The following is a 16,894-nucleotide window of genomic DNA, read 5'->3' on the forward strand; positions in this document are numbered from 1 at the left end:
TGTTATTCCCCTGGCCTTGGATGAGTGAAGCACACGCTGACCTTTTATTAGTTTGTAAGGTAGAACGATAGAACGATGTATGAGCTCATTAGTTTACTGAAAAAATGGTTACGATTCTTCATTGTCTTGAAGTAATAACCTTGAAAAAAGGAGTGTACACAAAATCATCGATTTTACTGGGTTACATTAAAATATCTAAAAATATTTTGACAGACATTTTAAAGGCTTTCTAGAGACGAAGAGAACGGCCTGCTTTTAATAAAGCATCAGTCACACTGCTTCATGCACCTGTTCCAGAGGTAAAGAACAGAAAGATGTTCTAATCATCACCCTCCTCATCCTCCACTGCTGCGTATATGACCTGGTTCCTGCGCTTTATTCTGGGACTGGTAACGCCGTTGCTAGGATCCACGTTCCCATCACCAGTGCGCTTCAGGATACGCGCCGCTGCTGTTTCCTCCTCCTCACCCTCGCAGCTTTCCCTCTCTGCTGGAGACCGATGCCCTGCTGCTGGGGCAGAGTGGAGGGGAGGGGGCAAGTCCATCAGACGGGACACATCTGGTCTGGGCTCAGGCAGAACCACCCCCTCTGCAGGTGCACCAGACAGCTGATCTCCCTTAAATGGTTCTTTTGAGTCCACCTCCTCCTCTTCCTCCTCCCACTCATCCTCTATTGTAATCTCATCCGGATTAAATGAATTTGATAATGCTGAGGTGTCACTGGGCTCATCCCCACTCCGTTCATCTTCATCATTATTATCCTCGCCCCCAGTCCTGCCCTGAAGTCTGTCAGACTCGCCGCCCCTCTGCCCAGCCTGTGCATACATGTCTGTGAGGCCTAAGAGGGCGCAGAGCTCGCTGGTCTGTGGGTTGGGGCTGCAGCTGGGCGTGGTGTGGGGCTGTGGCCTGTTGGGGTCAAAGGGGGGCACAGTCTGGCTGAAGTTGTCTGGAATGAGCAGCTCCCCTCTCAGATCTTCCACCACCTGCATCATATCCACCTCTGAAGCGCTGAAGTCCCACCTGGTCTCATTGGAAAGGACAGACACACACTTTAAACAATACAGCTCAATAAGGTGATTCAGTCTGATTTGTTGCCTAGAGCTGGATCACTGGATTTGCTCTACGTGTACCCCTAAACACAAATGTGTGTACCGTTCATGCAGCCCGTTATTCTCGGGGGGGTTCCAGGGATGTGGGGTGATCCTCTGGAGACTGTCAGTAGCTTTCAGAATAGCGAACCATTCAGGATCGTACTCGAGACCCTCGGATGATCCTGGTCTCTCCTGAACATCCACAATCTGTAACACAAGTGTACGCAGCGTGCAGACAGGCGGTGAGCGGAGCCGTGTTCTAGTGCTTAAGAACACGGGAGGGCTCCGTGCAGCACCCATTGAGGAACAAAGATAACCATGTTTACATTTCTAGGTGAACCGTTTCATTAAAGCAGAACATGGAGGTTAAAAGACACATTTTCTCACCTGTAGGAATTCCCGATGGGGCAGACATTTATCCAAGGACAGGAATTTGGTGACTCGTGGCGTAGCATTACCTTTGGGCTAAAGAAATAAGAGGGATCTGAGTCTGTCAATTTCATTTTATTTCATTTCATTCAATCTAACTGTTACTCCAAACAGGAAGTCTCATTGAGAGCTGGATTTTCTTTTTCCAGAGAAACCCGTGTAAAAATAAAATTACTACATAAAAACAATTAAAACTATTCATAGTCATGTATACCTATTTCTGAATTCTTAAAAGAGACCAAGTTTTAACTTAAATGTTATATGAGAGTCACTTGTTTTTGAAGCTCATTCCACACACACACACACACACACACACACACACACACACGCTCTCTCTTGAGGCTGTTCTGTAAATAGTTTTAAAAAATAAACAATATAGCAACTTCTGATCAATCCATATCAATTTCAGACTTAAAATAATGTACTGATTTAAGCCCCACCCATTTCTGATCAAACCACACCCACTTCCGGTTTAGGTACCGCCCATTCCAAGCACAGACATGAAAACAGATCATTCAGACAGTGGAACAGATACAGAGAGTGGTGTCCTCGCTCATCCCTAGTTTAAATCCCCCCCCAGACAGCAACACAGAAAACCTCACGTCATCCACAGACAGGCAGACTGCAGATGGACAAGCAGAAGGACACAGGATCACCTGACTTCAGTTGATATTGGTTCTATGTGCTCGTCAATGTGATGGTACACACACATCTGGTGTCCTCACACAGATCCTAGGATTTACCACCATTTCCAGTTTCAACTTCTATGATGTTCGGTATGTAATACCATCATACCCAATTGAAATCACACTCACCAGATGCTGCATAACGGCAGCAAATTTTACATGAAGATGTGCAGAGAACCAGTAGCTGGGCTGGAGGTGCGCCAGGAGCTCCTCAGCAGCAGGACTTCCGAGAGTGTTGGACTCCACCTCTTGACGCAGAAATCTCTTCTTCCTCAGTAAGTCCTCTGTGCTTCCGTAGTGGTAGATTCCACGTGGCCAGTCATGGCTCAAGAAGATGTCCATGGGCATCTGGATCTTAGCGGTGATAAACAGTCAGAATGAAGAGAAAGACTTCGTCTACGCTGTGCGCACGAGAGACACGAGAGACGTCTGGATTTACCTGTTTCAATCTGAACACTTCGATGTTTCGGATGTGGTAGACGCTGCGGAGCGTATCAGGATTGTACGGAGGGAATTCGTGGTGACCTTCAAGAGCACAAAGTTCTTGTGAACCAACTAATGGAGTGAAAACTTTAAAAATTGATATAGTCAAAAAGTTCACCCTTTCTGTAGTCATGTGACTTAAAGATTCCAGACGCACCACCTATTCTGACTCCTTTGTATCGGACGACACCAGCATACCCTAAAAACAGAATGGACAAGGTAAGCCTCGGAGTTACCACAGAGAATAGAATAACAAAGCTGGCCCCTACCCAAGTAATAAATGTTGGGGGCCACCCAGCCTCCATAAGGCAGCTCCTGCAGGTGGTTGGAAGCTTCATGGTTACCTCCAATAAAAATGGTCAAGACTGGAGCCTTCTTTTCCCCAGAGTAGTACCTGCACAGGGATAGGGTTATTAACACCTCTGGTTATCTGACTGGTTTTAAACAGGACCACAGAGCTCACTTGTAAAAGGTCTGCATCATCCGGTACTTAGCCGGGACCGCCATGCACTTCATGTCTCCTTCATTGCGCACAGCTTGGAAGTCTCCACAGCACAGCAGGAGCTCCACCTTCAGCTCTTCCTTCTTCTCCAGGTACGTGATGGTCTCATAGATCTTGTCCAGCTCCCCATGGCAACAGCCCTCCACTGCAATCTTCATGTTGTTCTATAGGTCCACTGCAGCGGAACACAGCTGGATCCTCCTCCACCCAGAGGCTCCTCAGGAGATGTCCTTCAGTCACCTGTGAGGACAGACACGGGTTAGAGACAGGGGTGAGGACAGACACGGATTAGAGACAGGGGTGAGGACAGACACGGATTAGAGACAGGGGTGAGGACAGACATGGATTAGAGACAGGGGTGAGGACAGACATGGATTAGAGACAGGGGTGAGGACAGACACGGATTAGAGACAGGGGTGAGGACAGACACGGATTAGAGACAGGGGTGAGGACAGACATGGATTAGAGACAGGGGTGAGGACAGACACGGATTAGAGACAGGGGGGCTGAACTAAACACAGGAAGCGGAGCTGGAGTTGGAGGAAATGACGAACACACGAACACTGACAACTACATCACCGCTTTGAAGCGGGACGTAACAGCAAGCTTAGTAAACCATCATGTCTTTGTATACAATGTAAAGCACGTGTCCACGAGGCACTTCCGTTTGTCTCCACGGTTCACAACACAACACAACACAACACACACGCACAAACAACACAACACATCACACAACACATAACCAAACCACCACGTGGTGAGTGTTCTCGGTCCACGACCCTAACGTCACATCGCGCCATGAAAAACGGAACCGTAGATGACACGTGACAAAAACAGATCCACGGAACGCAGCGATCAACCAGTACCTTCAGATGATAACTGCACGTGGATTAGATCGAATGGTCACAAGAGTTCCACGCAGATCGTGTTTAAATGCTGGTATAGCACAGAGTATAGAACGAATTTTCCCACCGAGCGTCGACCACAACTCGCGCATGCGCAGTTCGCCCATCCTTTCAACAAGGCGGATTTGATCTTTATCAGCAGATTCCACATAATAGCAGAATTATTCTTTTGATTGTGTAATCATCACTTATATAATCTGCATCAAAGCCGACTGTATATAGTCAACATGGCGTGTTTGCTTTATGAATAGTTTGTTTCTATTTTGCGTGTCGTGTCGAATCGAACTCGGCGAAAGCTGGAGGAACTTTACGTCAACGCGCCACCACTATGTGACAGATAGCTGTCCTGTTAGCAGCGGCGTTTTCCTCTGCGGGCATCGACCCCAGCTAACGCGCAGAGAGGCTAGCTGCTGCTGGAGAGCTGCCGCGAACCGGACCGGGTGACTTTAGAAGCCCTGCTCGCAGCTCCCCCGGGGGCGGAGTGCCCGCGAACCGCTGCGCCGACTGGGGCGCTCGTTTGGAGGGAGGAAATGGCGTGTTTGTTGGAGGCCCCTCTCCGCATCAGTGTGTTGTCTGTGAGTGTCAGTGTTATAGTTTCAAGTAGCAGGTTTACCGTATGCGCACTCCAGGAATTGGTGGTTAGACTACTTTCATAAGTTAAGTTAATAAGCTGCCAGCCATGGAAGCAGGAAGCAGGTTCGTCTCCTGTTAGCCTGTTAGCATGTAGCCCGGCTGCGATCCGCCTACGTCGCTCACGACGAGAATTGTAAACTCTGACTTTGCCCGGATGGGCGGGAACACACTGAACGTGTGTAGGTGTGCACGCGATCCATGTGTCCGCCCTCCCTGCCGGTGTGTTGCGGAAACCGAATGAAACGAACGCGCTTAGCTGTCAGTGAGTCCGCATGAGTTAGCGGCTAGCAGCTGAGAGCGAGAGAGATGTCAGGCATAAACGCGTCTAAACCAGGACATAGTGCTCAGGTGAAAAAAAAACAGTCGCTTTTTTAAATCTAACCATTTGGTTCATGATTAAATGAACAAGTTTCTCAGCAAGGTAAACGTACTGTAAGTGGTGTTAGCCAAGTAGCCTCCGGTTAGCTTGGGAAACCAGTAGAACCAAAAGGTTGCATAGGGAGTCAGGAGTTATTAAGCAGGACATCTGTCCAAGGCTGTGACATGTGGACATGAAGGCCATCACAGTGTGTGTTTAAGACAAACTTTTGTGTTACAAAAAACCCTGATAAAACCTGGGTTTGTGATGAACAGGATACTCATTCACTGCTGATGTGTGTGTGTGTGTGTGTGTGTGTGTGTGTGTCACTTCTATGACAGACACATGATGATGTTTAATCATGTGGCTTTTGTTTTGATTGCATGTCATTAAACAGGAAGTGACCGCCACCAGTCGCCATTATGTCGACCGACTGTTTGACCCTGACCCCCACAAAGTCCTGCAAGGAGTCATGTAAGTCCAGCTGAACGTGTCCTGTTAGTGTTGTTGCTGGTGATAAACACATGTTTTCGTTTTTTAAACACTGATGGCGGATTTGCGCAGAACTGCATTGGATTAAAGACCAATTTATGCTCAACAAGCTGGACAGAAGACCCCGTTTATTTGCATTTGTGCACATTTTTGGAGAGAAATGGAGCAATACCATTAGAAATGATTGGTGCAGTGTCGCCGTGATTCAAGCAAGGCTTGACAAAGGTGCGCAGACACATCCATGAAAAACATCTTCGACTGGTTGGGGGCATCATGACCATTTAGTCTGCTTGGGATTCAGGAGACACACCATCAGCCTCCTGCTGCTCTACATGTTTGTTTCTGAAGCTGTTTCCCATGTTGCCCTCCTGTCAATGAGCCTTAAGTCAGCTGTTCACACTGAAACTGGCTCACTCATAAAAATGATGTGTAACTATGACTGGTTCTGATGTTCAGTCCAAATGATCTGCTAAAGTGAAGTAGTTACAGACTCTAATCATGGAAAAGTAAGTTTTCAACGTGTTTGACTGTCACGTACAATACAGTACTTTAACCCAACAAAATGATGACAGTACGTTCAGAGTGAGGTCACTATCTAATGAGAGACGGCCCAGACGGTATTGGTGCTGCCATACGACGGTAAACATGTTAGCCCATGTCATTGAAACGGGAGGTGACGTCCAGGCCACAGGTGTCAACTGCATCTTCACCGCTGCCTCAAACACACTCTGTTCTTAGTTTCTTGTTTTCTCACTACATAGATGGTAAGAATTTCATCCAGCATGACGTGAGGCTCTGCGTTCATTCTTCCCTCAGACTGGAGAGTCTAAGTGAAGTCTTGTAGTGTATGTGATGCCCAATGCCTTTGAATCGTGTGTGTGGGTGAGTGCTATGCGTGTGAGGACCCCGTCTGTCTGTTGGGGTGTTCAGTCTCCTTTCATTGTGCTTGCTATATGTGATCCTGGTGATCGTGGCGTGTGCTGCCATGCACAGGTTTCTGTCTGTTCAGGGTGGCGTTCTCTCATCAGTGTGACCTCATCCGAAACCTGTCCGTCTCTGCTGCAGCGTCCTCACTGCTGTAGGGTCCATTGTTATTTTTAACTCTAGAAGCTCTGGTTACTTCTCCTACCGCTCATACGGTTCCACCAGCGGAACATCTGACTGAAGTGACCTCAGGCAGTAGCATTTCCACTGGCATCAGTCACCTGCTGTTGGAGATTATTTGGGGCACAGAGTACAGAAGAAAACCTTGTGGATTACAGTTGTTTTGTGGCAGAAGTGTCGGAACTGGAATGCTTCTAATGACGTTCCTGAATGAAATACCATTTCTGTGTCGTGGACTGATTCGTACCCTACAGTACATGTAGGTCCAGGATGTGAAGAGAAGACAAACATCAGATGATATGTGACGAATGGGTGCTGGGTTACAGCTGCTCAGTTAAATCACATGGATTTCTTCAGTATTTATGATCATATTATTTAAATTGAGTAGAAATATGAGGGGTCATCTGTCGTTTAAAGACAAAATAATGGGAATTATGCTAAACACGAAAACAAATGACACGTCCCAGGGCAACCTTTTTTTTCTTTATGCAACATTTATTGCAGGAAAAAGAAGTTGTGAAAATGTCAGCTGTTACCAACATTTTGCAACGGCTTTGATTGATTGTGTGGCTCTTCTTCCAGAATGTTGAGGGTGAAGTGTCACCATCATTTACCCCCCAGGTCACGACGTGTCAGGTAGACGGGGCGAAAGTCAATATGATCACTCAGTGACTTTGTGGTGTGTGTGTGTGTGTGTCCGTCTGTTTGTCTGCTTCTGTGTGTGTAATCCATCACAGTTATAGTTTTTTACTGTCTTGTTTTCATGAAGTTAGTCCCATTCTAATCTGTGACTACTTGGCCGTAGATGGGGGTGTCCATTAGCTCTCTGCTGTTTGCACACCAGTGTGAAGGACGTCTCACGTCTCCACAGACGTGTAACGGGGCTGCTGTTGTGTTTTTGTCTGACTTCAGTGACATGAAGAACGCTGTCATTGGGAACAACAAGCAGAAGGCCAACCTGATCGTCCTCGGAGCTGTGCCCCGGTACGTTGTCGCACCGTCCTTCTGCTTCATGTCTGTCATCGCATGCTTTTCTTCCTGAATCTCGTGCCTGGATGGTCATTATCAATTCATGAGTGGAAGGTGGAGATTCATTCAGGAGGCAGCCACAGAATTAAACATGTCTGAGTGCAGTAGGAAGGAGAAGGCTTTTAAAGTGTGTGTGTGTGTGTGTGTGTTGCTTCCAGGTTGCTGTACCTGCTTCAGCAGGGCTCCTCCAGTCTGGCGCTGAGGACTGAGTGTTCCGTGGTGCTGGGCAGCCTGGCCATGGGAACAGAGAACAACATCAAGTCCCTGGTGGACTGTCACATCATCCCTGCCCTGCTTCAAGGTCTGTCCCCCCCACTCCCACTGCACAGGACAACACATGCGGGTCCTGATCGAGGCATCAACAGAACCTGTTTCCTGTGTGCTTGCAGGCCTCCTGTGTCCAGACCTGATCTTCATTGAAGCCTGTCTTCGATGTCTCAGAACCGTCTTCATCAGTCCAGTCACCCCTGTGCAGCTGCTCTACACCGTAGGTGGTCTCTACATGTTGGCTTCATAACATCCCAGACCCAGCGTGATGATAAGATGAGAAAAAACACTCAAGTGTTCAGGACTTTAGGCCTTTATTTAGTCAAAGTATTGTTAAGTGTTTTTATGACATTAATGTACGTCCATAAAACGGGGCCCCGCCCACACATGAACCAGTTCTGCTCTACAAGTTAAAGAGGTCATTTGTCAGCCAGATACACACACAGTCAAATACAACACCCTGCTTTTAGCAGTGTTCTCTTTTGGTCCAGTGAGGAACCCACACATCCTCTGTGGGGATGTGTGGGTTCATGTCAAAGCCACACGGGGTGACAGACCGTCTGTGGGGACTGACCCACTGTGTGAAGACAGAGCAGCACCGATAGAGGAACAGAGTAAAAAGCTTGTAGATGTCAAATTACTCCAGTAAAACGAGGAAAATCTATCCCATAATATAGTGGTCCCAACCTTTTTTACTCCACGGACCGGTTTAACACCGGACAATATTTTCTCGGACCGTCTTCTAAAGTGTGGTGGATAAATAAATAAAAAAATTTAAAAAAACGATAACGCCCAGCATAAATTTTTTTATTATAAATATAAAAACAAATGTGAATCCAGTTTGCATCAACTTTATTAGCAGCGTCCTCGTAACGTCACACAGACGTTTGTTTCTTGTTGGTTCTGCTAGTTTGGGAGTTTCGCTTTAGCGGTAATGTAGTCTGTCCGAGGTGTGGTCCAGCGGTGTATGGTTGTAACTGCGGCTTCGGGTGAAGGTACCATCATGCTGTGTTTGTGTCGTGGTTCCAGGACCCCACTGTGATCCCCCACCTCATGTCCCTCCTGAGCCGCTCCCAGAAGACACAGGAGTACATCACGCAGATCTTCTCTCACTGTTGTAAGGTATTTGTTGGTATTGGTTCACACACAAGCCCGCTGGTGTCCTCGCTCTCCTGCCCAGATGATTCAGTGTTGTTTGGGTGTTCTGTGTCCAGACCCCAGAGCACCAGATGGTTCTCTTCAACCACGGTGCCATCCAGAACATTGCCCCTCTGCTAATCTCCCCCTCTTATAAGGTATGCAGCTGTTTTTCTCCCAGCATTCACCCAAATCAGCGACGGAACCTTTCAGCGTTGGGCTGTGCTGATGTTCCTCTCCTCCGTCTCTCCAGGTCCGGATGCAGGCGTTGAGGTGTTTCTCTGTCCTGGCCTACGAGAACACTCAGGTCTCAACGACGCTGGTGAATGGTGAGCGTCCTCTCCGCTGCTCTCCCCTCCTCTCTCTCAGTTGTGTGTCAGTGTGTGTTTGTGGTTTCTTGCCAGTGTTGGTGGACGGTGAGCTGCTGTCTCAGGTATTTGTCAGGATGATGCAAAGGGATCAACCCATTGAAATGCAGCTCACAGCAGCCAAATGGTGAGTTCCAGGGAGCGGTCCGGACTGGTGTCAGTTCATATTTCCTGGATATTCTTAGTGACCCTCTGTTGTTGTGTCCTAGTCTAACCTACATGTGTCGAGCAGGTGCCATCAGAACAGATGATGGCTGCATAATCTTAAAGGTCAGATGTTTCTGCAGTTGTCTTTATCGTTGTTCTGATCATGCTATGATGAATTGCTCCTCATGTCCATCTGCTTGGCTCCTCATGTAGACCCTGCCATGCCTGGTGCGGATGTGCAGTAAAGACCATCTGCTGGAGGAGAGGGTGGAGGGTGCAGAGACGCTGGCCTACCTGATGGAGCCTGACGTGGAGCTGCAGAGGATCGCCAGCACCACTGACCACCTGGTGGCCATGCTGGCCGACTACTTCAAATATCCCAGCTCAGTGTCTGCTATCACTGACATCAAGAGGGTGGGTCAATGAGCCCGATGGGGAGCTTTCCATGTGAGATCAATGAAGATGATGTTTGTTGGAACCGAACAGGAGTAGTAAATTCAAAACGGGTGCCACACGCTGAAGTTAGGATAGTTTGCCAGAATGATTCCATGCAAGATTTAACAAACATGACGCCGCTGAGAGATTTCAGGACTGCTCCCTCCCCACTCCCAGGGAGGAATCATGGAATCTTCACACTTCTAACTAATAACCATCCTTAAACACATGATGCTTCACTCAGAGCGACACCGTGTTCACTTGCGGGTGACCTCTGACAGACACAAACTTCCTCTGATCCCCCATCCTCTCTTCTGTGACTGGATGAGTCCTCATGATGATACGTTCATGATTAGAAGCCTGATGTTCGTAGGGGACGGTGCCTTTGAGCAAGGCAGCGTCCCTTACATGTTGCTCTTTGGGGCTTGATTGTACAGCAGTTACTGATGTATGCTAACCACATTAGCTGCACCTCTGAAGCCACACGTCAGCTGACTTCCTGTCCCCTCTCGTTGCAGCTGGACCACGACCTGAAGCACGCCCACGAGCTGAGACAAGCTGCTTTCAAACTTTACGCCTCCCTGGGCTCCAACGATGAGGACATTCGTAAGAAGGTACTGGTTCTGTTTTTTTTCTGCAGATATAATGTTGGCTGACATGTTTCCATGGTGACCAGCTGCTGAGCCCCCCCCCCCCTCCGGTTCTGTAGATCACAGAAACGGAGAACATGATGGACAGGATCGTCAGCGGCCTGTCAGAATCCAGCATTAAAGTGCGTTTGGCGGCTGTCAGGTAGGGGTTGTGAGTGAAGTGGTTAAACCAGGTCCTGGGTAGAACTAGTGCTGCCCTCCATGACCCACACCTCCATCAGTTCAGCAACGTCTTGTTCTGACGTACGGCTGTGATGTGACATTGGACTTGCTGTTGTCCAGGTGTCTTCATAGTCTGTCGCGGTCTGTGCAGCAGCTGAGGACCAGCTTCCACGACCACGCGGTGTGGAAACCCCTCATGAAGGTCAGTGGTGTCTGTGTGTGTGTGTGTGGGGGGGGGGGGTACCATAAAGCTGGATTACGGCTTAGCGAGATAACTTCAGGCTTAACCCTGGCTTTTCGGTACCATAAAGGTGGCTAACTTTCTATCGGGCTACGTTGTTGCAGTAACCTATGCTGAACATCTAACCTGCTCCGGAGTAGGATAAATTCAGGATAAGAGCTCAGCAGGTATAACAGCCCCACCTACTGACCAACCAGAGCTCAGCAGGTATAACAGCCCCACCTACTGACCAATCAGTTCTCTTGGAAAATGGGCCGTCTGTTTTATGAGAACCCGGTGGATCTTGGTGCAGCTTGTGCGAAGAGCGCTCAGGCGCGAGAGAATATTTAGAGATCGATGTAATCCGTTCAAATTACCTGAACAATCACTGTAGAAAGGTAGAGGTTTTGGGGAGAGGGGTTACATTACATCTGTCAGCTGCTGGAGCCTTACATCAGTAATGTAACGCACCACAACCACGCGCTGACAGTCCCGCACACAGTGTGCATTGCACTGAGGTGTTTTGCCACAGTTAATATATTTCTTAGTGATGTTCATAATTATTATGATGTCCTTAAATCCCGCGTTGGATGGGTTACAAGCAAGCCACAGATAAAATGCCATTAATCAATTATTTGTTTCAGTAAATCATGGATTGATTGATTGATTCATAGGTACTTTTATGTATTCTGTTGGCGATGCTGAAAACCTCTGAAGAACACAGTATGTAGAGCTGTTCATAAAGTCACGGGGGCTACGATCACATGCCATAACAAAAAATGTGGTACACACATACATTTATGGAACACACAAGTGTTACTGTTGTCAGATATACAACTGCAGTCATAGTGGGGACGTAATATTATAATGGCACTAACTTCTGCATTGACACAGTCGGCGATTTTGTGCCAGCGATCCTTGCGCCGTTTGGCAGCTGCAACTTTTTGCCTGGATTATTGATTTGTATTGCTCGTATTTATTAATTATTATTGTTTGCACCTCCGTTGTGAAATATGCGGCTCGGGCCGGTTTGTTGCGTGTTTTTGTGATTGGTCGCATGCAGCAAACTCCGCCCTTTTTATGTGAGCGCGCACAGATCTAGACTGGACAGGCCTGGATTGAATTAGTGAGTTGATAGCCGGCTCTATGGTACCGAAAATCCGGAGGGCGGATGTCTGGGTAAGTGAAGCCAGATAAATAAGAGGAAGCCTGGCTAGGTTAATCCAGCTTTATGGTACAGGCCTCTGGTGTGTGGATGTGAAGTAAACAGAGTCACGTTGTGTTGTTTGTAGCTGCTGCAGAACGCTCCAGATGAAGTCCTGGTCATGGCCTCGTCTACACTATGCAATCTCTTGCTGGAGTTCTCACCTAGCAAAGAGGTACACTGCACACACACACACACACACACACATACACAGTCATATTCTGAGAGCTTGTGTGTGTGTTGTGTGCAGCCCATCCTGGAGTCCGGGGTGATTGAATTACTATGCAGTTTGACGCAGAGCGACAGTCCTGCTCTGCGGGTGAACGGGATCTGGGCCCTGATGGTAAGAGGACTCGTCAGGGACTCCCTGTTAATGTTTGGACACATTCAAAATCTAGCCTCCCCATTTTCCCTCTTCAAGTTTGATTGTTCGGAAGTACATATACCGATGTGTGTGTTCTACGTTCTTTCACTGTGCCTCGTTGTGTGTGTACGTGTGTGTTAAGAACATGGCATTCCAGGCCGATCAGAAGGTGAAAGGGGAGATAGTTTGCTGTTTGGGTACCGAACAGTTGTTCCGCCTGTTGTCAGACCCGGACACCAATGTGCTGATGAAGACTCTGGGTTTGCTGCGCAATCTCCTGTCGACACGGCCGGTGAGACGAACACACACACACACACACGCACACACAACTGGCTGTTGTTCAGTCAGAACATGTGAGCGCTGCTGGCGATGCTGATTTTTGGAATCCACTCATCATCACTCATCAGGATGCTGATGAGTGGATTGATGGAGCCTAAACAACAGGGATATGAGTGGATGATAACGCACACGTTCACGTGGCATTCGTTTACATGCGGGTGGGGGAGGGGGTCTTGATAGAGCTCAGAGGCATGCCCATTAAAACAAAGCGTTCTGGATCGGAAGTGATTTGATCAATAGTCAATAAAAGACATTGAGGACCACAGATCAGTTTGGGGTAAGACATTTCAAATACAATCTAGTTGGACATCTGTCAGCTGAATGACACGAAATGAAAAAAGCATAATATGGGACCTTAAATGTTTGGGATGTCACTGTTTCTGTGGGGGGGTGTCTGAAACATGCTGAGTGTTCTTGATTTATTTAACAAAATGTTGATAAGTTCTTTACTACAGTAGAACCTCAGATAGTAGAACCTCCTATAATAATACAGTAGAACTTTAGATAATCATACAGTAGGACTGAACAGTTGAAAAAATGAAAAAGAACAAATTGTTTTTATATTGTACTATTGGCAAAACTCAGTCCTTGCTTCTACCATATATTCTGTTTTTACCTGTGGTATGCATAAATGTCATGTTGGGATGCACAATTTTTTTTGAAGCGCATCCCAGGGATGCACTACTTTCTTGAGGTAATATGAACACTGTAGTACCTCAAATAATACTACAGTAGAACCTCAGATAATACTACGGTAATACTTGGAGATGCAAGTTGAATCCGTTTTGTTACTGAACTGAACAGGAATTTGTGGTTGTTTTTAATTGCCTCTAGCAGAACAAAGTGCCGTCCTGTATTTACTGTATGTAGGTCAGAGGTGTCAAACTCATTTCATGGAGGGCCACATCAGCATCATGGCTGTCCTCAAAGGGCCAGATGTTACTAATAAATGTAACTCAATGTAATATAAAATAAATGTAACTACTTCTTAATGTTACATAACTCTGAATTTATTACTTATTCAAGTTACCAACATTACAGTTCCACAGCAAAATATGTTTGCATGTTTCTCTCTTCTAACATAAATGTCAGGTTGTCAAACCCACAGAACTCCATCAATCAAGGATCAAACTATCAGTGAATAAAGAAAAATAATGTAAACACAAGTCAGGATATTAACTTGACGGTTCTAAACCTTTTTTGTCAAAGTTGAAGTGGGCTGAATTGCTGCATTGTGGGAAATGTCATTTTTGGTGGGTGTTTTATCTGTTCATTTATTTATTTTTACACACTCTGAGCTTGTATGCTCTTACGGGCCACATAAAATAAGATGGCGGGCCACATGTGGCTCGTGGGCCTGGAGTTTGATGTAGACTACTCACTGACGCTGTTTCCTCTCCGCCCTCACGCTGCAGCACATCGACCAGATCATGAGTTCCCATGGGAAGCAGATCATGCAGGCGGTCACCCTCATTCTAGAAGCAGACCACAGCATCGAAGTCAAGGAACAGGTGAGCGTCCTCCCCGCTTCCCTCCCTCAGCAGCAGGTCAGGCTGCTGGCTCGCTCTGTGTTTCTGTGGCATGATGGGAGTTTTAGAACAGTTAATACATTTATTATTTGTCAGACGCTGTGCATCCTCGCCAACATCGCAGACGGCAACACGGCCAAGGAGCTCATCATGACTAATGATGACATCCTCCAGAAGATCAAATACTACATGGTACTGCTCACCTCGCCCCTGATGTGGGGCAGTGTGCTGGACCCACTGAATACACATACAGTTGGGTTTTTTCTCAATTCTGACCATTTGTGTTGTTGTTTTTTACTTTCCACAGGGGCATTCCAGCGTGAAGCTGCAGCTCGCCACCACCTTCTGCATCTCAAACCTGATCTGGAACGAAGACGATGGTAAGGAACACAGAACACAGGCAGCAGCCAGTTCCTCATGTGGGTTCTCCGTAGGCTGAGGGTGGGGCTGGTGTTTTGATGGGATTGTGGTCGTTGCTGGAGGAATAGAAACACGTTGCGGTCTATTGTTGGCCAGCAGGTTCTCAGGAGCGTCAGGACAAGCTGAGGGAGATGGGATTCGTGGACATCCTGCACAAACTCACCCAGGCCTCTGACCCCAACCTCAGTGACAGGTGGGGCCTGAACAGCCAGTCTCATCACACGACTATATTGTCAAGACAGATGTTAAATTGCTGAGCCAATGAAAAAAGGGTGTTTTTGTGTCTGTCAGGGCAAAGATAGCGATGCAGCAGTACCTGGCGTGACTACAGAGCAGAGCGGTCCCTCTCTGCCAGCCGGACTAAGCGTCACTGGGAGACCCTGGACTTGTTCGGTTCCTGTTTCGTTCCATCTGGAGGCTTGTTGTTGCACAACGACACGTGTGTGCGGACCTGTGGTTGGTCTTGTGTCGCCTCAAACTCACCATCCAAAACCACCAGCCTCCACGGTTCTGCTCTCAAACCTCAACCTCGGATACTCGGAGAGGAACTCGGTGGCTTTGGGGTTCCCGTGTCTTCAACAATGAAGTGATTTTTTTGTTTTTTTGTTTCTGTTTTGGACTTGATTTGTTTTTGGGTGCCACCTGACAGCAAACTGATTGATGCTGCTTAAATTAAAGTCTCAGAGAAGTGAACTGAGGACACAAGACTGTTGGACAGCTTCTCCTATGTTTTAAAACTGTAATTAATATTAAGATTAACATTAATGTCTCCTTTAAAGCATCTCAAGCAAGGACACATTTGGAAAAAACAGACTGCCTATTTTGAAATTTTGGGTGTTTTTTTTTTTTTTTTTGTGGATACATACCTCGTAAATATATAAATATATATAGATATAAACATAAAATATATTTTTCGATTTTTATTTTGCCCTGATTCTTTTTTTTTGATTTTCCTTCATTCGGTGAGAACCTTCTACTTGGAACAGTCGTGTGAATCCACTGCAGTCTGATTTGGATCTGCAATCGGATGTTGGTCTCCAGACGTCTTTGTTTTATCTTTGTGTTCGTGCTCGCACTCGAGCCAGTCGCTTCTGCCTACATCCTTATGATCCCAATGGGAAATGTAGTTTCAGAGTGCTTACTCTACCACGCCCACACGGAGTACACAGAACACCAGGTTGAAAGGATGCATATGTGCTCACGAGTGAATAACACTTGATGTCTACCCTTCTTCTAAATGAACACCCCCCCCCCCCCGGGCTTTGTCCCTCGGTTTCAAAATGACGGAAAAGATTTAAGGAATAAAGGAAAATCAGTTTGAATCTGGTCCCAGGAGATTAATGGTGCTAAGATCAGCAGGCGCACAGAAATACTCAACTCCTGTCATTTAGCTGCTTCTCCTGCCGGGACCCTTATGACTGTTGTTCCCTGACATTTCAAACTTCACGGAAATCATGATGGAATGAATGTTTCCTTTGAGAATATATGCAGATCTGGCGAAGGACTCCTTCTGTGTCGTGTCTTTTTTCTCCTTCGATGTGAAGTATAGTTCAGATACTGTTTGACCTCAGTGTGGGTTCTTCTTCACCTGTTTGAGGTCTCATTTCATTTGAAGTCCAGAAAAACCGCTGCTTCATTTTCATTGTGTGTTAACATCATCGGAGTGGTTGGAAAATACGTTTCTGAGAGGAAGTTCATGTGAATACCATAAAAAGTCTGACGTTCACAGTTTTCAAATCGATGACACAGAAACAAATAAAATAAGATTTTATTTAGTGGCTGTTAGAAAGTATTTATTTACACCCTTGATATCAGTTTCATGGTGTACATATTATTTGTGATGCGATGACTCTGTCTGGGAATCAGTTTGAAAAAACATTCACATGGTGCCATGACTTAGAGCTCAGGGACTTTTCTAACAAATCTACGCTGAAAAAAAAG

At 46.7% G+C, this 16,894-nt stretch overlaps 2 protein-coding genes across 6 annotated transcripts; one reads left to right on the plus strand and one right to left on the minus strand.

Moving 5' to 3' along the window:
• Positions 1-153: 153 nt before the first annotated feature.
• dbr1 (debranching RNA lariats 1) lies at positions 154-4,861 on the minus strand. 2 transcript variants are annotated; one of them, XM_068328496.1, is made up of 9 exons: positions 4,709-4,861; positions 3,152-3,430; positions 2,958-3,082; positions 2,807-2,887; positions 2,645-2,730; positions 2,335-2,559; positions 1,478-1,555; positions 1,152-1,297; positions 154-1,019 (listed from the first exon to the last, which is right to left on the minus strand). In XM_068328496.1, the coding sequence occupies exons 2-9, from the start codon at positions 3,346-3,348 to the stop codon at positions 320-322; spliced, it is 1,638 nt and encodes a 545-aa protein (XP_068184597.1). In that variant the 5' UTR covers positions 3,349-3,430; positions 4,709-4,861; the 3' UTR covers positions 154-319. The 2 variants fall into 2 exon arrangements, with proteins under 2 accessions (XP_068184597.1, XP_068184595.1); XM_068328494.1 differs by lacking the exon at positions 4,709-4,861 and adding an exon at positions 4,057-4,205.
• Positions 4,349-16,688, plus strand: armc8 (armadillo repeat containing 8). Of its 4 annotated transcripts, none has more exons than XM_068328492.1 (22): positions 4,349-4,670; positions 5,484-5,560; positions 7,595-7,666; positions 7,870-8,012; positions 8,101-8,198; positions 9,008-9,100; positions 9,193-9,273; positions 9,369-9,444; positions 9,520-9,610; positions 9,693-9,753; positions 9,844-10,044; positions 10,584-10,679; positions 10,775-10,857; positions 10,998-11,079; positions 12,390-12,476; positions 12,552-12,644; positions 12,808-12,957; positions 14,420-14,515; positions 14,630-14,725; positions 14,841-14,913; positions 15,050-15,146; positions 15,245-16,688. In XM_068328492.1, the coding sequence occupies exons 1-22, from the start codon at positions 4,626-4,628 to the stop codon at positions 15,276-15,278; spliced, it is 2,025 nt and encodes a 674-aa protein (XP_068184593.1). In that variant the 5' UTR covers positions 4,349-4,625; the 3' UTR covers positions 15,279-16,688. The 4 variants fall into 4 exon arrangements, with proteins under 4 accessions (XP_068184593.1, XP_068184594.1, XP_068184591.1 ...); XM_068328493.1 differs by having other exon boundaries at positions 15,053-15,146; positions 15,245-16,687; XM_068328490.1 differs by having other exon boundaries at positions 9,369-9,610.
• The last annotated feature ends 206 nt before the right edge of the window (positions 16,689-16,894 follow it).

Source organism: Antennarius striatus, chromosome 12, assembly GCF_040054535.1.
Source record: "Antennarius striatus isolate MH-2024 chromosome 12, ASM4005453v1, whole genome shotgun sequence".
NCBI classification, from domain to species: Eukaryota; Metazoa; Chordata; class Actinopteri; order Lophiiformes; family Antennariidae; genus Antennarius; species Antennarius striatus.

What these genes read in the sequence shown, in the direction of transcription:
- dbr1 (XM_068328496.1), bottom strand. Translation starts at nt 3,348, where the DNA reads ATGAAGATTGCAGTGGAGGGCTGTTGCCATGGGGAGCTGGACAAGATC. An exon ending in CCCCAACATTTATTACTTGG is followed by an intron (nt 2,888 to 2,957) that starts GTAGGGGCCAGC and finishes TTCTGTTTTTAG; the next exon opens with GGTATGCTGGTGTCGTCCGA. An exon ending in CCCATCGGGAATTCCTACAG is followed by an intron (nt 1,298 to 1,477) that starts GTGAGAAAATGT and finishes CTTGTGTTACAG; the next exon opens with ATTGTGGATGTTCAGGAGAG.
- armc8 (XM_068328490.1), top strand. Translation starts at nt 4,626, where the DNA reads ATGGCGTGTTTGTTGGAGGCCCCTCTCCGCATCAGTGTGTTGTCT. An exon ending in GTGCGTTTGGCGGCTGTCAG is followed by an intron (nt 10,858 to 10,997) that starts GTAGGGGTTGTG and finishes GCTGTTGTCCAG; the next exon opens with GTGTCTTCATAGTCTGTCGC. An exon ending in GACCCCAACCTCAGTGACAG is followed by an intron (nt 15,147 to 15,244) that starts GTGGGGCCTGAA and finishes TGTGTCTGTCAG; the next exon opens with GGCAAAGATAGCGATGCAGC.